Raw genomic sequence first — 23,354 nt, 5'->3', positions numbered from 1 at the left:
TGGCTTTTTATGTAACTTTAATCACGTTTTTATATTTGTTAATTAAATATTTTTCAAGTTTTTTTTATTAACGTGTTTAAAAATAAAGAAATTGGGTTGGTAGATTTGTCTTCGTGTTTCTCATCTACCATTACGTTTTTGAGCAACAAACTAAGATAACATTCGACTGCTAATTCTCTTTTAATAGTCTCAATATATTTTTGAATTTTCTGCTTTGCGAAACCACCGACTATTTTGAAATCCTCATGTCACAGCTTCCGGCGCGTGACGCCTGTTGACGCGCGCATGCTCCAAGGAAGGTCCGGGTGCACAATGGAGGTGGATGTACATAAGCACGAACGGCGGGGTAAATATGATATATAAGAACTACGAAGGTGCGGGTTAGCATTGGCGGTGACACCGTCCCAACACGGGGGTTTTGGAGACAGAGAGCTGAGTTCCGGCAGAGTTTAACAACTAAACAGTTTCGGTGCTGCAGTCCTTCTTCTTCTCTCCCCCTGCTTGTCCTCTGCGGGTTTCCACGTCTTTGTGCTGAAGCGCAAAGAAGCAGAACCGTCCGGTGAGTTGTTACTTGAACATTCAGCCTTACGGCGTTATTACTAAGAAACATTTCAACACTTTAAGGCTTTTTCTGTGCGGCCTAAATCGTTTTAAACCCCTCCAGCCCACAAGAAACGACGTTTAGTCAATAAACGTGACGCATTATTGTTGTTAAAGCTACTTTAGAGCGTCATTACTTGAGCTAAAGTAAAGGTACTGCTGTTTTAGGTCACACAGGAGGCTTATCTCACTTAACGCTGTCACGTAACACCTCTGTTGTGGTTGTGTATACAATTACCTCGAGCCATTTAAACGTGATGATGATTAATGCTCATTGTGAGTTTTCCCAGCGTTGGAGGGGCTGTTCTGGTTCTGATAAGCTGGCTGTCGGTGATAGGACAGCAGGGGACCGCTGACGGCAGGGTGGGGCTCCCAACAGAAAACACTCAGCACCCCGCGAGGAAATGAGCTAATGCTTCTGCTTCCAGGTCTGGTCGGTCTTTCCCAGCTCAGAGATAAATGACGAGGGGAAAATGTCAGGAGTCAAGATAGCGCAGCGCAAGGAGAAGTGTGAAAACTGCACCAAACAGGTAGGATTGTGGCTACAATGAAGTTATTTCATGTAATTGGTTTGGAAGTCGTTTTTATTTTTATTTTGTTTGCAATTGCAGTGCAACAAGAAACAAGGTGAAGACGGGGCCAACTCTGGCCCAGAGAGCGAGGAAGTCAATGGACAGGTAGTGACCGCTTATTTAACTCCTCATTGGTTCCTCAAGTTTTCAGTAAAATACTTATTCAGTTTTATACAGTGAAGTGGAAGGAAATTGTGTGAATGGTGTGTCAGCCTGTCAAAACCAGTTAATTGCATGATGAATCAAAATGAGCTTGATAGTTTCCATTGTGGTGATTGATATTTTTTTTGAAGGGCAATTTTAATAATCCATTTTACTTATGGTTTCAGTTGTGTGTGTGTGGTTTCTTTTTATGTAACGTTTTTGGTTGTTTTATTTTGGACATGTAAAATGTCTTCCAGTTCCAGTGTGAAGTGTTCTGTGCAAAATTAAAGTCTATTAGCCTTTGAAAGCGCGTACTTACATTATTACGCCATTATCAGTATATCGGTTTAAAATTGTGTCAAAGTGACAGTATTATCGTTTATCGCGATAACTTCTGGGATAATTTGGCGTCCAGCAGAATTTGTCATCGTCACAGTCGTACTGGTTCAGAGTGATGGGGAGTTTTAGTTCGTCGACACATTTTAAAAAATTTCATTTGTGAAAGATTTTAAAAAACCACACAACCTTAGGATTATGCCTAACTTTGAGTGGTTCTATTGTATAAATTATTTAACTATGTTGATATTTGTTGTTTTGACAAGTAAGTTCATGGGGTGGGAGCATTTTTACCGCAGGAGCTTTAGATGTGAAATGAAGTAAATGAATTTGAGCCGTTTCCGTCCCTCTAGTTGATCGAAGGCCCCCGGTTGCTGCTGAGCACCTGTCTCTCCTGTGACGGCTGCCTGTCCGACGAAGAGACCCTGAAGATTTCCCAGCAGAATCTGGAGGAGGTGGAGCGAGTCCTGGCCCTCAACAAGGTGCGTCTCACACACAGGCGCGCGCCGCACAAAAGCTGGAACGAGAAAGCCGAGACAACTGGGTTTCATGTTGTGTTTTTGACAGAAATGTGACTCATCGAAGCACAAGGTGGTGGCGGCGTCGGTGTGTCCGCAGTCGCTGCCTTTCTTTGCCGTCCAGTTTGGCTTGGACATTAACGAAGCAGCCCACAAGCTCTGCAGTTTCCTCAAGAGTATCGGTGAGCTGATCTGAGACGTCCTGTGGGGTTTTCTTCTTGATTTATTTATTTATTTTTTTTAAGTGCTTGATTTCTTTGATATTCAAACTACAGTTTTGTTATGCAGTGCAAGCTAATGTTTGATTAAAAGCCTACGTTTGGAAAATGTTATTTACAGTTGGAACTAGTTATTTTCACACACCTAATGAGACGTTTTCTTGTCTCTGTCTGAAGATAAATCCAACTATACGTTTCCTGTTTTGGGTCAATTAGAATTTCCAAAATGGTTTTTATGTGCTAAATGCTAGCAGCTTGTAAAGAATGTTTATTATTCCTAATGACTCAATGACTCATTGATCTGTGTATTTGAAATAAAGGTTGGCTTCTATTTTATATGTTATTCATTTTTGAAATTGGGGTATTTTGAGTTAAATTATTGAACAGCTTTTCAAAATTTTAAATTGTCATATATTGTTCCTGCTGTCACAATGCATTATTAACAGTAATGAATGATTCTCTGTAGTGAATTGAAGCTGGATAGCTTTTCTCACTGACGCCTGCTGCTGGATAAGTTTGAAAACTAACCTTGAAAGTGCTTGAATTTTACTGTGGCACAAAGTGTACAAACCCTGTTTATTCAGCAAAAACATTCATGTTTTTTTTTTTTTCTAAAATGCACCTAAAAATACCAGGAAATAAAGTTTAAAATCAATTTAGTAGAAATTTGATCACATGATTGATTTCCTCATAACAACTTTTCACATTGTTTTTTTTTCTGTAGGGGTAACGTTTGTGTTTGACACCACTGTAGCAGCCGGGTTCAGCATCTTGGAGACCCAGAAAGAGTTTATTCAGCGCTACCGCAGGAGGCACCATGACTCTCAGGCCTTACCCATGTTCACCTCCTCCTGCCCGGGTGAGCTGTCTGCCTGACCTGTTGATTCTCCTCTGCATTTCTTTTCATAACACAAACTAAATTGGCCTTGTCATCTTTTTTTTTTTTTTGGTTTATTTTTAACTACGACGTTAATGGGGTTTTTATGCTTCTGTGAGCTTTTACTCCCTGGAGCCTTGAATCTCTCCTGTTTGTTGCGTAGAATATAAATTACAGATGCTGACTCAGACAGTCTCGCTTCTTCTACAGATACTGCCTGCGTCAGTGTTGCTGCTTCGGACAGAAAGTAAAACTCAACAATGTAAAATTTTCTAAACCTTGTTTTACTTTCAGTTAAAAGTTGATAAATATTTTTTTTCTTTATTGGCTTTAAATCGGCTCTAAAACTTGAGGAAAATGGACCCAAACCTTCTGTAAATATAAAACCTTTTTAAATAAACTGCAGTTATCCTAAAATCAAAAATAAAATATGTAATTTCCTGCAATAAAAGCTATAAGAAACAGCAGACTTTCAGCTTCGCTTGAGTTTTTGACAAATGAAGTTTTATTTCAAGATTATTATTTTTTTCTTAGTGGTTTCACGCTTAAAATATTGAACTTATCTGGATAAGTGCTGGTGGAGCAAGATAGGCAGTGTTTCCCTCACCACTCCCCTCAGAGATAACACCAAGGAGCTTTATGGAATTAAATTTGTCTCAGAAGAACCCCACTTTTTAACAAACTCACATTTATCTGTAGCGATGACACTGTTGGGACTGTTTTGCTTCCTTAAAAGCTGCTGGCGAATTCCAGTTGAGGCTGGGATTTAAAGAAACACGTTTTTGGAGCTGAGAAATGTTGCTATTGTTTTGCGTTTTCTTGTTTTGTTTCTACTGTTTGTATTTAGTCATTTTTTTGTGTGTGCAGGTTGGATCCGCTATGCAGAACGGGTTCTGGGCAGCGTGGTCACCCCTCACCTGTGCACAGCCCGGTCACCCCAGCAGATCATGGGCTGCCTGGTGAAAGATTACTTCTCTGAGCAACAGGTGAGAGTGCAGATCACCTGTTCCTGTCAAATATGGTGCTTTTAATCATGTCATCCTTAGACTAAAAAAGAAAATCATTGTCTGTGGTTTAAGTTTTCAAATTCCGCCTCCTGTGCCATTTAACAAATCAAATGAACGGTACAACTGTCTGAGTTTTTGATGAGGAAGTCTGATATTTTCACAAACTAAACCTTTAGAAATAACAGCGTAGATCTTCACTTCCACATGCTCACTCTCGATTTCAGCGTTATAAACCACAACAACACTGGAGCACTATTTCCAGCTGGTCGGAGGTGTAAGCCAACGTGACTGAGCAAAGCTGCTGCTGATGAGTCACCTTCTTTGTTTCAGCTTAACAAAAACAATAAAAACTTCCATACAACACATCCAACCACCAACGATTGTCCCTTTAGGATCATTATAAATGGGATGCATGTTTCATAGAACGTCAGGGAAACGGCTTTTGTTTTTATTTTGCGTTTTACTAAATCATGTCAAAATGTTGCTTTTAAACCACGTACAAGTCGATGGAGTTGTGATTTTAGCTGAAGAAGGGAAACGCAGACTTTTACTCCCACCAGTTATGACTTGTAAGACCAATTTTGTGTTTGAATTGACACAAATGTAAAAAGCTGGAAGAAAACAAACATGCCCAGACACTCTGGAAAGCTAAGGACCGAGGCAGAGTGAAGAAAATTGTGGAGAGGACATGTGACCGTGTTGTAACGATTACAGCAGCAGATCAGTCACCAGAGCAGGGACTCTGACGGTCAGATGTCTGCAGGGCGTGGAACCGCCTCACATCAGTCATGGTGCAGAACGGTCCTGCAGCTTTTCTTCCTCCTCCTGCTGTCAGTCTGTTCCAAGCTGCTGGAATTTGCCCTGTTAGCCCGACGCTAACCCGGAGGTCATGTTTGAGTGGAGGCCTGTTGGCCGCAGCGGAACCTCAAAGTGACACAAGCAGCGCTTGGACAAATATTGATGCTTCTCCCTGCGCTGTGATGTCATGTTCAGCACTGCTGTGTTTCTCTCTATGCAGCGCCACACATTCACACCCACAGCCGTCACCTGTGGCAACGGACACCTGAGATACAAATCGGTTGGTAAAATCCGGATAGCGTGGGATCTGTGAGACGTGGTGTACAGCGATACGCTGTGTTGTTGTAAACAATCCAGTTGATGTCACTGGGTTCAAATTATTGCCACGTAATCTGGTTACACGATACGACCTCCTGGCCTTGTGTTGACCCACGAGCTGCATCAAGTGTTGGGAATGTTCACCAAGCCCTGAAAGGTGTCCTGTAAGTCTGACAGAACGGGAAAAAGATGCAGCAAAAATGACCCAAATGTTAAAAATACCAAGACAGGTGAGAGAATTTTAAGACTTCAGATTTAGTCAGTGATGGAGACCAGGCTGGGTATATCTATGGAGGATACATCTATGTTGTGCTGAATCTGGCTGCAAATTAGCTAGATTTTTTCAGCTGTTTCTACAGTAACTAAAAAGCTATGGGGGAGAAATATTTGTATTTCCATTAGGGCTGTACAATAAATCAATAACAATATACACTGCTCAAAAAAATAAAGGGAACACTCAAATAACACATCCTAGATCTGAATGAATAAAATATAATTTCCATCTGTTGTCTATTCCATTTGCACAACAGCAGGTGAAATTGATTGTCAATCAGTGTTGCTTCCTAAGTGGACAGTTTGATTTCACAGAAGTTTGATTTACTTAGTTATATTGTGTTGTTTAAGTGTTCCCTTTATTTTTTTGAGCAGTATATTTGTATTTCCATTAGGGCTGTACAATAAATCAATAACAATATATATTATGATCAATGGCAATAGAAAATATGTCTTGCAGAATATTCAAAATTTGCACCTTATTCACACTAAATGTCCAGACCAACGGAGGAACTTTGGTTTGGTTTGGTTGTTGTCCTGCAGTCTTAAGAGATGGGATTATTTGGACCCCACAAGTTTTTTGTTTTTTTTTACCCTGTTCAAGGTCCAATGTGGTCACAGTGACCCTGCGCTTTTACAAGTTTTTTGTGTGTGTGGTTTCGGGTACTGATGGCCTGACGGAACAAGCCCTCACTTCCTCGATGTCCAGGTCGGACATCGATCTCGCTCTTCCTGAGCGTCGCGCTAAGACCGGTCAGAGTTAAGGTGGACCAAATGTCAGATGTGGCTACACTCTGACTAAACAATACAGTAATTGGGTTTTAAAGTCTACAGAGGTCTGATGAAGACGCAAGAATCTGTTATAAAGCAATAAAGCAGTTTTGACAGCATCATCATTCGTACTAAGCAATAACTGTGTGTACTGTCCAGACATCTGTTTGGGGCAAATATCTTCCAGTTCTCTTCTTAAATTTTTTCCTCATTGATGTTTTTTTTCTTTCTCCCATAGAAGCTGAGTCCAGAGAGGATTTATCACGTCGTGGTGGCTCCCTGCTTTGATAAGAAGCTGGAGGCTGTCAGAGAGGAGTTTTACAACAGTCTACTGGAGACCAGAGATGTTGACTGTGTCCTCACCTCCAGTAAGAGTCTTTAAAATGTCTTCTGGATGATGTTTATGACTGGTTGTTGCATGCTGAAACTTTTACTCTGAAAAAGGAAAGCCTTCATTCTGGGTAGATTATAATTTAATCAAACCACTTCCTCTTAGAACTTGTTTCAGTTCTTTTCTACTAAAATCTGTCTTTCGCTTTCAAAGCCATGTCGGAAACATAAACTTTACACAGACTCAGATAGCTGAGTACAAATGTCCACAGACCCTATGGTCACAAGACGCATGTATCTCTGTTTTTGACCTGCTGCTTCTCCATCTGTTTGCACTAAAAGCGCCCTTCTGACATCACAGTCGATTGATTTTGATTGTTGGAGCTGTTCCAGGTGCAGCTGAACAAATCTGCCAACACATTCATCCACTCTAGAAAACATCTGAGCAATGCAAGCCATTGGCTAGTATCATGTAACCGTCACTAGTACAAAAACCCACAGGGCCGAGTCAAGCTGGTGATATGATGGGGTGTCAATGCCATGTAAGATACAAATGGAACACAGTTTGCATTATTAGTATAAAGACAATATAAAAGGCTGGAAGAAAACAGCCTTTTACAGTCACACAAGCTACAGCAGTTTCCAAAACTTGATTCAGATAAAACTTTGTTATTCAGATGGAAATAATAAATGTTATTTTTTTTCTAAACACTGGATGGAAAACTTACCATCTAGAATCTCTGTTTGCTGGAAACCCAAAGCAGAAAGATGCTAAAACTTGAACAATTATGGTTCAAATATTGCAAGTCGTAACGTTATCGCAACATTGCATTCAGCATTATTGTTACAATTTTTGTCCTAATCCGAAGCAGTTCTAATTGAAATTTTCGACTGGACTCTTCAATAAACTCTTTACTACTGCTAGAAATGATGTCAGCGCTAGGCTAACGTTAGCATACTTCCTCTCTGTTTTGATATGACTTGTTGATAATTCCTCCCGTAACTTAATTCAATGGCGTTTCAGTTTATCATGTGGAGGCTGAACTAACAGAAGTTATTTTTTGGCCACATTAACGTAAGAGTTTTGCTTTATACTTTATACATAAATGTGACCACGACTTCTGCTTCACCAACTATACTGAAAGCTGGTCACATGACCATTGGTGACATCATTGAAAACACGTCTACTGTTTAAACCAAAAATAGCACCTTTTTGTGCATTGAGGTGAGTCAGGGACTCCTGAAGAAATGCCTGGCTCGTAAATCCCGAGCACGTAACAGGAATTGTGTGTGTGTGTGTGTGTGTGCGTGGTTTTTTGTTTTATTTTATAGAAATATATATATATATATTTTAAAGAATGACCTAAGATTTATCTTTCAGAGGAGATCTACCGCCTGATGCAGAAGAGGAAAATATCTGTGGAGGAACTGGGCTCAGTCCCACTGGACCATCTGTGAGTTCATAAACAGACAAAAGATCATGCAGTTTGACCAATCAGGTTTTTAAAATTAAGTAGACTAAATGAACAGCTAAAAAAGGCTTAAAATGAGTTTGTCTATAACTGTTTTGTGTGTTTTGCAGGCTGGGTGAAGGTGGGGACGTGGCGCTGATGAGGCATGACGGTAGAGGCTCCGAAGGATTCCTGGAGCACGTGTTCAAACACACGGCGAAGGAGGTGTTCGCCATCGACGTGCAGGAAATCACATACAAAACCCTCAGGTCAGAGTAATGACAGTTTCGCAGTACTTTACAACTCGGCCTGTCACAAAAACAAATTTTACTTGATGATAAATTGTCCTAGACGATGCCAATTTGCCCCCTATCAAAGACTAATGAGCTTTAATTTTGTTTTAAAAAAAACAAAGGAATAGGAAGACATTTTAAATGCTGAAAATAAAAACACAACCAAAAACAATAAAATAAACAAATGAAAAGCATGCAAATCTGAACCCATAAATAAAATGAATTATGAAGTGTCTGTAAACTTTGTAAAAAAAACTTATCTGCATGGAAATGATCAATTAATGTTAATTTATTATGCAATTAATTGATTAATTGCTTATTTCATTAAACTACTCCACAATACAAACAAAATATATTGCATTCCTTTGGAATTTTTTTTTTCTTCCCACACTTGGAGACTACAATTTCTACCCAGCCTTTGTAAAATAGCCCAGTTAATTTCATTGCCTTTAAGTTATTATTCTACTTGTTGTATCATGTTTACAGGAATCGTGACTTCCAGGAAGTGACGCTGGAGAAAGACGGGGAAACGCTGCTGCAGTTTGCTGCCATCTACGGTTTCAGAAACATCCAGACGTTGGTGCACCGGATGAAGAAGGGCCGCCTGCCGTACCAGCTGGTGGAGGTGCTGTCCTGCCCTGGAGGTAAACCTCAGAGCTGCCGCTCTGGACCTTGTCCGCACGCAGCTGGATCTTAATAAATACGTCGTAAAATATATTGTACACACAGGATCAGTTTCAGAAAAGTTTTTATCCAAATAAATCCACCTGAGTATTGTTTTAAACATGCCAAACCCAAAGGGAGTTTGGGTGAAAACTGCAGTGTAGCGCAAAGTTAAAACCTATGTCAGCCAATCAGATTGCTTCAAAACAACCACGACTTCCTGTTGGGAATTAAGACATGGCACCAGCAGATTCATTTGTAAATTGGCGTGTTGAGGTCATTTTGTATATGGAGAGAGAAAAAAAATACATTTCCACCAGAAAACTCAGAAGTTTTGAAATGAAGTTCAGAAGTTTTCTAGAAAAATCATTTAAACTTCTAGGTTTCAAAAGTTAACAATGTTCCACGTTTGAAACTGAAAAGTTCTAAAAATTAAAAATGTTCCACCTTTGAAACCCATAAATTTCCACATTTCTTTTTCTAGAAAATGTTAGTTTTTTTGTACTAAATCTTTGACTTTTCAGGATTAGACATTTTGTTGTCTTCTAGAACATTTCTGATATCTCAAAATCACAATTTATTTTTATTTTTCAGAACTGTATGATTATTTTGCTTACAATCACCGTAATACGCTTTTGTACATTTGTGCAATCAGATATCTAGGTTGAACAAACCATTAATAACTAGACATGTGCCGATCAGGTTTTTTCCTGCCGATTCTGATTCCGATCACCCATGAGGGCCGATCACCGATACCAATCACATAATATTTTTTTTATCATAAGCACTACCGGATACATTATGTGGAAAAAGGAACCATAAATTCCCCTTAATTTAGACAAAAACTTGTTTTTAATAACTTTTTCCAAGAAAAAAACAAAACAGGCATTGGGCAAATTGTACTGCTATTGGTAATACTATCTTTAACAGACTGAAAACATCTGAAGGCTCATGTTAGGACAGCGAAAGTTTTAATACGTATGTAAAATGTATTTTTTTAGGTTAGATGCTGCAGCTTTAAGCAGAGGTTCAGTGTGAGAGTCACTACCAGGTGGAGCAGAAGCGGCGCTCCGTCTGTGAAATATTACTACCTGTAGCGTAGCAGCGGTTCAACAGCGAGATCAGAACCAGCGTCTTGCATCGCAGCTCGAAGACTTAAATAATTTTGCGGGTTATTTGTTTAGCTTTCTGACCGTCATGCTAATCCAGGTGAGTGTTTGTAGCTGTGCGCTGCTTTACCTGCTGTCTGATCCTCCATGTCTTTTTTACTGCAGTGAGCCGCGATGTAGCCAAACTCCGTCAAGTATGGCATTGTTTTTATGCCATATTAGATTTGTCGTGTTGATGCATTTTGACGTGCTTCAATTTTCCGCCGCAACACGCAAACTTTCCCATTCACTCAGTGCGTTATAGTTTGTTTAAATAATCATTTTTCCTGATATTGAACTGAGTTTTTGTGTGGATGAAGGGCCACACAAAAAAATTAATAAAGAATGTTTTGTTACGTTTTTTAACCCCCATCTTGTCTCTGCTTCAGGGTGCCTGAGTGGCCGAGGTCAGGCCGAGAGCGAGGCGGGCGGCCGGGTCGATAAAGGCCTGGTTCAGCAGATGGAGGAGGTCTACATTAGCCTGCCGGTCCGCCTACCAGAACTCAACCCCGTCCTGAACAAGCTGTATCAAGACTGGCTGCACGGCCCCGACTCGGATCAGGCCAGCAAGCTGCTACACACAGAGTTCAAAGGGCAAAGCCAGAGCAACACACAGCCTCCACACATGGAGTGGTGAAAAAAATAACAGAAAAATTCGTTTTGCAATTCTGAACCAATGAAAAAGAGCAGGAAGTGAACCATGCAGCAGAAGGGGGAAAAAAAGTCATTCATTCTTTTAACCACAGGGAGGCGCTGTCTGCTTTAATAAACAGAAACAGTCCACAACAACCCGTGCTTTCCATTCCCGCTCACTGCAGCGGCGCTGTCAGCACGTCGGGATCAGAGCTACCAGAGGAATCCGTGGCGCTGCAGCTGTTCTGGGAAAACGGGAACAGCTGAAAGAAGTTGAGTTTCATCAGCATGCAGAGCAATAAGGCCACATGTGGAACTCGCAAACCCATGGGAATGCTATGAGTTTTAATATATTCCAGATCTGTCTTTCCAGTATGGAAGCTGCTGGGTTTTTTTTATTTAGTTTTAAAGCTGTTTGCTTTGTCGCTGTCACGACACAACAAAATGTGTGCAACATAAAGCTAACTATGCAACAGCATCTTATCTCTACATACAGGAAGGAAGGAGGGGGTCAGGGTATGAAAAGTAGTTATTTTAAGTGGTACTCATGTTTTTATTCATATGTTTTCTTCCAATTCCATACGCATTTTTTTATTAAGTTATATATTTGTGTTCATATTAAGCGACCAAACATACCTGTGACATGTAAAGAACTAAAATATTCTCCAAACCAATGTGATTTCTGTTGCTGTTCTGATTATAAAGAACATTTAAACATTATAGGTTTTTTTGTTTTTTTATTTTAAAAAGTTGCCCACACAGCTGTAAAAAGTCAAATTATGTATCTAAAATTAAGGCATTAAATAATTTTTTTTCTGGAAGTAAGTTTGCCTGAAATGTTAATCACAGGTCTTAAATTTGACTGACAGCACCATTTGATCTCATATCCTGTTTTTTATATATTTTTTGGACTTTTCTGTCAGGCAAGCGTATAAGTCGCACTTAGTGTTCTGTAACTCAACGATTGAGGCTTCTGCTAACTAGCTGCTAACATATCCTTGTTAGCTAGCTAGCTTTTGTTGCGTCATTAGCTGAAGTACAAATTTATTGCCAGTTGGCTGAGTGGCGTTCGTACGTTTGCGTAAAGATGCACGTCCTAAATTTCAATCACAATTGTCTTTAAAAAGTGTTGAAAGTTTGTGGAACCCTGCAACCCTGAAAAAGTGTCACAAATGGTGACACTTTTTCACTCTTCTGTCTCTAACAGCTACTTGTATTAGAGGTGTGCCGGTCACCGATCATAATCGGGCCGATTTTCGTGAAGTGCATGATCGGCGATCATTGGCTCTTGTTGCCGATACCGATCACCTGCATCTCATTTCGCAGCCTGCCTGTGCAGCTGGTCTCCTCTTTCCTTCACACTGCGCAAACTCGCAGCAACAAATCCTGAGCGATGTGGAACTATAACGCACTGAGTGAATGGGGAAGTTTGCGTGTTGCGGCGGAAAATTAAAGCACATCAAAATGCATCAACACAACAAAGCTAATACGAGATAAAAACAATGGCATACTTGACGGAGTTTGGCTACATCAAGGCTCACTGCAGTAAAAAAGACATATGGAGGATCAGATAGCAGGTAAAGCAGCGAGTCTTTTGTCAATTAATTGACAAAAGACTCACCCGGATTAGCATGACGGCCAGAAAGCTAAACAAATAACCCGCAAAATGATTTAAGTCATGCGCTACAGGTAGTAATATTTCACAGACGGAGCGCCGCTTCTGCTCCACCTGGTAGTGACTCTCACACCGAACCTCTGTTTAAAGCTGCAGCATCTAACCTAAAAAAATAAATTTTACATGCGTATTAAAACTTTCGCTGTACTAACATGATCTGCATAATTACTCCGCTCAGTCAGAAACAGCCACTCAGAACTAGCAGTAATCAGCTAGCCGCCATGCTATTAGGAAGTTTTCATGCAGTAACTCAGGATTGTTTATTGTAATGGATCCTGTATTTGCCTTTGAATGTTAAGTTTTATATTTTAATTTTTTTGGCAATGTTGAGAGGTTTTATTTTGGCTCTTTGCATTATTTAGCCTCTTCAGAGCCTTCATATGTTATCAGTCTGTTAAAGATAGTATTACCGATAGCAGTACAATTTGCACAATGTCTGTTTTGTTTAGTTTTCTTCTTGGAAAAAGTTATTAAAAACAAGTTTTTGTCTAAATTAAGGTGAATTCATGGTTCCTTTTTCCACATAATGTAACCGGTAGTGTTTATGATAAAAAAAAATAATTATATGATCGGTATCGGTGATCGGCCCTCATGGGTGATCGGTTTCGGTAGGAAAAAACCTGATCGACACATCTCTAACTTATATATATTCCATATAATTAATTGACAAAAGACAAGATGGCAATAACATTGTGAAAAGTTGTGATAGAACAATAATAAAGATGACAAAAGTCCATACATTCCAGTAGATAATGTTTTTTTACTGGTATGAAAGTGTACAGCAAGTTCAAAACGGCAGGCTTCTAAGTAAATTGCTGTATAAATAAGGGCATAACCGGGCTCCACAGTTCTCATTTCTTCCTTCAGATAAATGCCCCCAACCTTTTGGATATATGTGCTTTATGTGGGATAAAACAGCTTTTGAAAGTTGAAATTTGTCAGCTTGGGTGTACTTTTATAACTGGAATAAGTATATGACTCACAGATAAACATCATCTACTTTAAACAGCAAGTGAGGCAATTATTACCAATTTTTGGGTACTTTTTGCCTGAAAACAAAACAAAAAGTGTCTCCACAAAAACACTGGGTGCATTACTGTCTGGGAGATGACCTGGAGATGAGTGATGATGAAGCAGACTGCTTTACATATTAAAGGGGAAAGCATTTGGGCTTGCAGACGGGAGGTCAGAGGAAACCTGAGTATTCAGAGATTTGTTATAAACAACGTATGACTAAAGTTAATGGGCAACAAATGGAATGTGGACTATTAAAACTAGATCAGAGATCGAAACCGTATCATTTTTGTTCCACACAGAATAAGAATTTGCTTTCTTCCTATTCATCAGCTCCATAAATAACACACTTTTCAGTAGAGAGTATTCATACAGTGCTCAGGAAAAGTTGAGGGTTATTCAGGTTTCAGGCGAAATTTCAGGATGAAGACTTTACAGCAGTGGTGCCCAAAGTCGGACCTGGACAGCCGGCATCCTGCATGTTCTCTCCCTGGTTTAACTCACCTGGATCCAGTGATGGCTCATTAGAGGCCTAAGATGAGCACTGAAATGCTGAGGAGGTTGTTTCTACCACCAGGGAGGGAACTAAAACACGCAGGATGCCGGCCCTCGAGGACAAACTTTGGGCACCCCTCCTTTACAGGTAAACCTGATGTGACCTATTTTTTGAATGCACTCACAAATTAGCAATACTTTTGCACAACTTGCCGTTCTGAATACAACTAAACTACTGAAACATTACTGACAAACGACAACAGGTGGGCTTAAATACACAGAGGGTAATCAGGGAACTAGACACAGATGGGAACAATCAACAGGGAAGACGGGACAGAGACTCACTGGGAAACAGGACAAAACACAGAAAATCTCAAAATAACTACACAGAAAAACACGGATCACAACACTGCTACTCTTTCTGAACAGGGGCGGTAAAGGGGGGAAATGTGATGACAATTCTAGGGCCCCTGACCAACAGGGGGCCCTCCACAATTTAATTATTTATTTTTGTTCATAGAAATAAAATAAAAAATCGGGGCCCTATCAATTACAAAATTAATCATATTGTATTTTCAAAAATTGTTTTTAGCAGTAAAAATGTAATGTTCTCACTCCCAGATCAAAAAACACACATCCATATTTGCCCTGAACCCCCTTGGATCTGCATGAAATGGTTCGTTCCTGCTTGGCGCGCTTCACCGTGACGCTGTTCAGCTGCAGAAAGTGAAAGACACAAAGATAGTGGTAGTTACTATGCTGTTAAGAAAAGTTATAAAATCAGGTTTTCAAAAGAAGAGAGGGAGAGAAAGAAAAAGGCAAGAGTGTTGATTTATAACCCAGTTTTTATCCAAGAAAGGTGAGTAGACTGTGTGAGATTATCAACCAATTAGCATAATTAGCTTAGCTACAGACTACTGTTTGCCTCCTTTTAATAATAATCAATTTAACTTATAACGCGCTTTTCATTAACAAAAATCTCAAAGTGCTACACAGTGCATATAAAAACAATCAAAAGAGTAATTTAAAAGCAGAGCAGGCTTGTCTAAAAAGAAACATTTTCACTAGCATTTGATGAATTAAGGTAAAAAAACCCCACATATTCATATATTTAACTTGTCCCTTGTACCTTTTATCACTTAGATAGCATTTTATCACTATGCTATCTGCAGCCATGCTGCAGATAGCATAGCACAGAGCTGTGAATGCTTAGTTTGCTTATCATAGCTACCAATGATGGCAGATAAACGGTTTCTTGTAATGATTAGTTGTTTCTCCACCATTAGCACATTTAGCAGTGAGTGAATGAAGTTGATTGACAGCACTAAGACCCTCCTACTAGTTCTGATTGGTTGTTTTGGTCAGGACTCCAGAACTCCAGTAATAGTAACTCAGGAAGGAGGTGGAGGGGATTGATTATTTTCCACAGATTATCTGTCTCATAAACTGCTACGACATGGTGACAGCTTTAACAAATACGGAGAAAACATATTTTTTATTAAAGTTACAGACTGCAGCTTGAATAAAATGCAACTACATAGAATTTTTGAGAAGTCTGGATTGCTTCATGTATATTTTGCACGTTGCTTTTGACTGTTGCTCATGGGGAGAGACATTTCAGTAATCTAATAGAAAAAAATTAAGCAACCTACTTGCATACTGAATGTGGACTGTTGGATGTTAAATTCATGAGCAGTAAATATTGTGCTAATTATCAGTATTAAACCAAAGAAAGCAAGGCAGATGCAAGCCTTTAAAATAGTGATGCTTTTTATGGGTCAAATAGACTCAAAAAAATTGTAACAGCAAATGCGCGGGGTGGGGGCGCCCAAACAAGTTTTTTGTCAGGGGGCCCAAGATTCCTGGGTTTCTGAAGCTCCACTTTCAGGAAGTCATTACAACATGGCTCCTCTAATAACCCTTTAAAGAAGCAGCAGAATTTTAATTTGACATTACTTTTAATGAGACAAAGAAAATACGAGGCTGGCAACTCGTTAATGATGACACACAGCTTGCAAATAAGTGTGAATAAAATGTATCAATGTTGATGCTAAGGCAGCGTTAGGAGTAATTACAACGATGTCATTCGTGCTTTTGATAAAGTCTGTCTCAATAAGCTGTAAATAAACTTGGATAAGATTTGTGAAGCGAGCAAGCAGCAGACATCAGAGTTATGTGTGTCGATCTAAACCAGTGTTTATGCTTGCCCTGACCTGTTAATCACGGAAAATTCTTTCCAACGAGTACCTGGAAAAGCAGAAGACAGTTCCTACTGTGTGTGTTTTCTGTCCAAAGACAGAAGCCCTGAGGCTGTGTGTGGGTGGCGATAAAAGACAGAAAGCTATCTGAACACATCGCCCACGGCTGTTTTTATTTTCTCTCTGTCATTTTCTACGTTATGCAATCAGCTGATTACATTTGAAGCAACCGACTTACTGTGGAAACGTATGCGACGTAGATAATAATGATCCCATTGTTCACAATACATGCTAATTTAGGAGGGTAAAGCTTTCTATACTCTAGGTTTGGGCGTATCAATCTAAATATTGATACTATCGACACTAAAGTGAGTATTGGTATCGGATCGATGCTTTTTGCCATTTTTGTTCCATGTGCCCATCCAACCACAGATGCACAGATCCGATATAAAAATTGGTATCGGCCACCTGATACGGACGAAAAAAATATATAGATTGATATCGGCGACAATGTTCCCGATCCATGTGGGCAGATCTATTCAGTCTAATTCTACGCTTTGTGCTCTGAGCAAAGTCATTCTTTATTATTTATTTTACATTGTATTTAAAATTCCAAGTGGCACTTTCTGAACCACTTAAAAGTAGGTTTGTTTCAGTTTGTCTGCCAGTTTCAGTTTATTCATTTACTTTACATTGGCTGTTTTGCTTCTATTTGTGCTAACTGAACAAATCAAATTTTTGTACGTGTTTGACCAAGCTTGTGAAGCTCCTGGTGTATTTAAATGAGCGGTACTGGTGGTGAGTTATGTAATAAATTAGTCAGTGTTGATGGGACGTTGGATGGAGTTAAATGTAATACAGAGGAGGAAAAGTCGAGGATTAAAAAGAGGATCATGAACTTCTATCTCACAAGAATAAAGTCAAAGTTCATCTTCCAACAGTTCTCGTATTTCTGGATACAGAATCAAGAAGCTTTCCGCTCTGCTTTGCTCAACGTTTGCTTGTTTGTTGGATCGCGACCAAACCTAAATATTCAGCCTGTCAATCTCTAGAGAACTCATTATCTTGTCAGGCAGTGATTTTGGTACATTTGCAACTGTTCACGGTGCAATGTGTCGCCTTCAACCGCTGCACCAAGTTAGCACCCATCTCACCGCCGTCGCACCTCTGTGCACCGCACGTAGATCTCTGCATTTATCTCGATCCGGAGCCTGATTCACACCAAATCAGGCTCCTCTGAGTCGGTGAGTTCTAGGAAGACTTTCAGTTATGCCTTTGCCTTCAGGCCTCAACAGAAAGTTGGATTTCACTTCTGAAGTGCCAAGTCAGAAGCTCCTGCGAATCAGTCAGTGAGACCGGCTGACATTGTGCAAGTCAGGAATTTTTGGCAAAGATGTCTGTATTGTTCGATCTCTTGAAATTCCTCTGCAGCTGTTTTCTCGTGAGGCAGTTTTCTTTGGTTGTGCCTTAGGTTTCTATTAAACAGAAGATAAAGCATTTAATCTTTAAGCTGCGCCCGACCTCACCTCACCTCACCTCACCGTTGCATTTTCCAAAGGCAGGAGGAGGGATTACGAGACAGACATCTATCTATCGACACATATCATTTTGAACCATCTGTAAATAAACAAGGCAATTTTCTTTTCCATCGGGGGTTTCTGTTGCAGTCGTAGACGAAACGTTAAATTACAGAACATGATACCTGCTTGTTGACTCCACTTTGTGGCAGTTATAACAGATAAATGCAGGTCTACCTGAAAATTGCTCAATTGTACTGCAGATGATGCAATTTCCCATGAAAGAGTGCTGATGTATGACACTGTCAGGATAAATTATTAAGAATGTTGTTTTGTTTTTTTTTGCCAGTTTGAATTCCTTCATACGGTATTTCCAAATAAATTTTAAAAAGGTGTCTGTCTATCACACACTCTAAATAATCATCTGTAGTTATGATTTTCTGCTGATGCAGGTTGGGGTTACAGTTATATTTCAGAAATTAAAATATACGTCCTAGAAATATATGTACCTTTTGAAAATAAACTTAAAGCAGGAATTAAAATGCTTTTCTTTAAAATTTCTGTTTTTTAAATAGAGTTTTTTATTGGTCTGATGTAATATGTTAATTTTAAATGTCATGTCATGAAGTGTAAGCAGAAATTCACCTTAATTAACAGAAATAAAGGCTTCCAAACATCTATTAGTGTATCATTTATCTATGTAATGTATTTCACTCAGCGATAAAGTTTCTGAATTAATTGGGCTTTTCAATAATATTCTACTTATGGAATGGGTCTGTACAACCAGGAAGTGCAAATCAACTTTGATTCTTCCATTTGTGTGTCTCTGAGGTCAGACACTGTTGTAGGACCAGGTGATCCTACTCCCAGTTTCCTCCTTTATTCATCCTAAAGGTGATTTATTAGCATCGCTGTGCATGAATGTGTTCATTCTCAGGTTATCCAGACCAAATGAAATGGGGAGTAAATGGGAGGGTTACCGTTTTTCAGGAACGGATATTTCATAAAGGAATGAGTCAAACATTTTCGCTCAACGCTAGCTTGTTTAGCTCCTGTGTGTCTCTTTGTTTGTGTGTGTGAAGGTATCGATATGAAAAAAGAAAAGGAAAAAAAACAGGCATTTTAAACTTCATCTTTCAGTGTCTGCCAGGTGTTCAGTATCATTGTGTGTTTTGGACTGTAGCACAAACGTTTCAGTGATACGATAAAAACTCATGCCAATTCTCATCTGTGGTGGTGCAACACTAACAAGAGGGTTAGAAGTGACTTTATTTTCCAACACAGTCTAAATTATCTGTTTTTAACTTTTTATCCCCCCCAACTGTACAATAAAAAAACGATCATACTTGTGTTATTGCTGCCAATCAGATGGTAATTTTAATTGACTAATTTAAAATGACAAATTTTAATATTGCAAACAGGGTAAAGGGTAAATTTAGGTATGATGCTAATTAGATACACTAGTCCATGAAGGAATATCTGTCAGTCATTGTACCATTTGATGACAAATATATTAACACGTTATAATATATGTGTTAAGAACGTGACAATCGATATTGTCACGTTCTTTAAAAAAAAAAGTGACCTAAATTGTTTTCTTCTAAAAGTGATTTTGGCAACAAAAAAATTTAAAAAAATAAAAAAATTAAAATTACCATTTTTTCCAAGATATGCTTTAGGCAAGAAATATTTATTTATTTTTTATTTTTTTTGAAGGGGCAAAAAATGACTTGGGGTATTATTTTGGGAAGGTGACGATATGCTAATTGGTAAACATCCCGTCATTGTTTTCTCTAGAATGTACACACTTTAAACACCATCCTCTGATTTTTGCAGCTGTGGATGCAAAAATCCACCGGAGTGAAACTCTTGACTCCCCCCGGCTCCCAGAAAAAGAAAACCGAGTGCAAACATTCATATCGAGGACATCCTCCTCCTCCCTCTGATCTCTTTAAAGGCTGTTTTTGTTGGCTCTGCCCTCAACTGAAACATCTCCCCCATCAGGTTAGGTGAGTTTCTGCTGCCGCTCTTCTAATTAAAACGCATAACTGAAAAATAAAATAAAAAAAAATACATAACTACTCTTTGATCCCACCAGCACGCCGGAGGGTCTCATATTCTTTATCCTGAAAGTGGTTTAGGGTGCTCCTTTATATGCGGTCGGGTTTGACCTTTGACCTGAATATTAAGCAGCATTCTCCACATCCCAACCTTCTCTTTCTCTCTCACTCTCTTCTTATCTCTCACTATCTCTCTCTCTCTCTCCCTCCCCGTTGCCGTTTAGTTCCACTCATTGGAATCACATGTTGGAGTCATTCACTCGTTCCAGTGCGGTGAGTATACACTTCATACTTTCTCTGTTTTATTTGCTTTTCTTACTCTAATTCATTTTCGGTGTCGCTGTCGCTAATTTGTACAGTTTATACACACGCTCTGTTATGATAACTCGTATAATCACTAGCTGTCAATTATTGCACAACAAGAATCCAGCAGGTGTGATCTGGTGTTTTAATGCTACACAACACAAATGATCCGTTCCAGCAGGTTTCAGAGCTGACATCATATTAATTATGCAGTTTAAGTTTGTCTGGGTTTTCATTTCATCTCATTATTGGCGTCAGCTGTTTTTAACTTCTCCTCAAACATCCACAGTTTTAGCCAAAAGCATAGTAATTGCATTCTTCCTATTTAGACATCTGTGTTTACTTAGTGTATGTTTTAAGAGAAAGCTTCTCCATGCATTGATCTGTTATGACAGCTGTCTTTTTTGTAAGGATAGATGCAACAAAGTTGGATTTTTATGACGGAAGAGTTTAAATTCCCACACGCAGTCTGTCATATACCTAATTGGTGTTAATGATAGCCGGAGGTATTCGTTATGAGTGTCTTTGGGGAGTTTATGTGTTTTTCTGAGCGATAAACCTAAGTGAAGTGCTTGGCTAGGTCATATAAACATCACTCCTGCAGGAGATGTTAACATCTCTGCAGGAGATGTTAACATCTGCAGGAGATGTTAACATCTCCTGCAGAGATGTTTTAACAAGCATCATAACAGGAAAACGTTTAAGAGCAAAGGGATTAAATGTGATGTATGGAGGTCACAGCAGCTGGTAAAAATCAAAGATGAACATTAACACAAAGCAGTGCAGTGTGTGTGAAAATGTAACCAACAAAACGGAAGAAAATTGCTAACCAAAAAATTTTTTTAATAATTTTTTGTTTTTGTGTGTGTGAAGTAGCAGTCTGAAGCCCATTTTCTGTTTTGGATCTTTAATGATATACAGATAAAAACAAATTTGTTTACTGTTGAGCAAGTAAAGTCAAATATATATAATTTAGCAGTTTTAATTGAATGACTTTTGTGTCACAACGGTAGCTTGAATTTGCCAGTTTGGGCAAAAGGTTTGGACACCACTGATGTAGAGGAAAGAAACCATATCGATTCATGTGATGTTGGCATGAAACGAGGTGGTGGCAGCATCATGCTGTGGGAATTTGTTTCTTCCGCTGGGAGGGGTGGAGTCGATTGAAAGATTTTTGGGTTCGATCCAGAGCCAAGCTGGATGAAAACCTCCCAGAGACTGCAAATGACTTGGGTTAAAATGGTCCAGATCAAAATCCAGTTGGAAATCATCAGAAAGCATAAATATTGTTGTTTATAGACACTCTCCAGCCAGTCTTGCTTAGATTGAAGTATTTCACTGAAAGGAGAGAGGAAACATTTCAGACTCTAGAACTGATCACTTCAGACTTGCAGCTGTAACCGAACCAAAAGTTAACTGTGTAATAAATGGCAATACTTTGAAAAAGTTTTCTTTCTTTTTTTTAATCTAGTTTCTTCCAACAATAATGCACTCCTTTGTGATTTTCTATTAGGAAAAGAAAAAAAAATGACACTAAAATATATTCTGGTCTGTGTTCGGGACGTGATGCAATGTACAAAAGGTCCAGAGTGAACAAAAATATCCAAAGTATTCAAATCAAGTTATGGTGAAGATTGACTTTCATTTCCTTGAAAAAGCGAGACACTTCAAAAACTGGAAGAATTACTCCAAGAGGAAGTTAAGAGGATGCAAAAACTAAGAGTCATTATTCTGTTTTCTTTTGTTGCTGCTGTTGCTCTTTGCCAAACTATGAATCTGGCATTGAGAGGGAACATTTTTTAAATGTTTGGTCAGATGCCAACCAGCTGCCAGGACTTGTCGGTCTTTCTGACAGCTAATCTGCACCAGGACAGGACTTCGAACTTTTAGTTTAATTTTTACCCCCGAAGTAATGATATGCCAGCACATTAAAACTTGACCTAATGAAGGCTAAGGTTCAGAGAGAGTGATTTCTGAAATAGTTGATAAGTTTATCTTTAGATGTGCTGTATGTGTAGATTTGTTGCAAACACTTTTTGAGTGGCTGAAACTTATGGTCACATTTAAGTACACAAAATCCAACCAAGTATTTTTGTCTAGTTTCTAGTGCAAATATCTTTTTACGCTTAAAATAAGACAAAACTAACTTCCAACTAACATTTGAGCTTGTTTTAAGTCAGTAATTCTGTAATATTGATTTAAGAAGTACTAGTTCCACTGGCAGATCATTTCACTTATAACAGAAAAAAAAGTCTTTAGAGAAAAAAATCTGCCAGTGGAACTACTTTTTCATCATTAAGGAATTATTGACTTAAAACAAGTCCTGCTGAAAAAGTTACTAGTTTTGTCTTATTTGAGCTAGAAGCTAGACAAAAATACCCAGTAAGATTTTGTGTTTTTGCAGTCCATATAGTAAGTTAAACATTCTATTTGTTTTTAATACTGATGTTTTCCCAGGGATAAATCTTTGATAATTACTTATTAGGGCAAAAATACAAACAGTTGCCGGAAACATAGCAAGAGGAAACGCAAGTGAAAGAAAATGCATCATTTGATTGTCATATCTGGTTCATAGTTCATATTAAATTTCTTCTTCTTCGGAAAATCCAACTGAAGGAAATTAAAAGTGTTCAGAGGGGCCAAATTGGTAAAAATTGTTCCTTGCTAACATGTCTTTCGAATTTGGACATAATGTTGTCCCATCTCTTGATCAATGTGTTAAAATTGTGTGGAAAGATGAGCACAGAGAAAACTTTACAGATCCCTAAAAGATTTTTCCTTAAATCACTTGTTAGCAATCGGTACAGCCTGACTCTTTTGAAGCACTAGCTAAATGATGTAGCTGTTAGCTACTCTTATTTGACTGGTTAAAATATTACATTTGCCTTCTGCTTTCTTAAATTTCACACTTTAAACCAACAAACCAAGCAGTATTAACAAGATGATCTGTGGTTTCTGCTATCCATCCATCCATTTTCTTTACACCCTTGTCCCTCAGTGGGGTCGGGAGGGTTGCTGGTGCCCGTCTCCAGCTAACGTTCCGGGCGAGAGGCGGGGTCACCCTGGACAGGTCGCCAGTCTGTCGCAGGGCAACACAGAGACACACAGGACACACCTAGAGGCAATTTGGAGAGGCTAATTA

The 23,354-nt window shown here is 39.0% G+C and overlaps 1 protein-coding gene across 2 annotated transcripts; it reads left to right on the top strand.

Moving 5' to 3' along the window:
• Positions 1 to 264: 264 nt before the first annotated feature.
• On the top strand, positions 265 to 11,670 carry narf (nuclear prelamin A recognition factor). 2 transcript variants are annotated; one of them, XM_081600785.1, is made up of 12 exons: positions 265 to 559; positions 1,049 to 1,130; positions 1,212 to 1,277; positions 2,006 to 2,134; positions 2,220 to 2,352; positions 3,113 to 3,247; positions 4,133 to 4,251; positions 6,671 to 6,800; positions 8,144 to 8,216; positions 8,345 to 8,482; positions 8,993 to 9,150; positions 10,707 to 11,670. In XM_081600785.1, exons 2-12 carry the CDS (start codon positions 1,074 to 1,076, stop codon positions 10,952 to 10,954), a joined length of 1,386 nt encoding a protein of 461 aa, XP_081456911.1. In that variant the 5' UTR covers positions 265 to 559; positions 1,049 to 1,073; the 3' UTR covers positions 10,955 to 11,670. The 2 variants fall into 2 exon arrangements, with proteins under 2 accessions (XP_081456911.1, XP_081456910.1); XM_081600784.1 differs by having other exon boundaries at positions 1,029 to 1,130.
• The last annotated feature ends 11,684 nt before the right edge of the window (positions 11,671 to 23,354 follow it).

The sequence above is a fragment of the Poecilia reticulata genome, chromosome 19 (assembly GCF_904066995.2).
Source record: "Poecilia reticulata chromosome 19, P_reticulata-male-v2, whole genome shotgun sequence".
In the NCBI taxonomy this organism is placed as follows: Eukaryota; Metazoa; Chordata; class Actinopteri; order Cyprinodontiformes; family Poeciliidae; genus Poecilia; species Poecilia reticulata.
The sequence above is the reverse complement of the archived record's forward strand: the minus strand, read 5'-3'. Positions and strand labels throughout refer to the sequence as shown.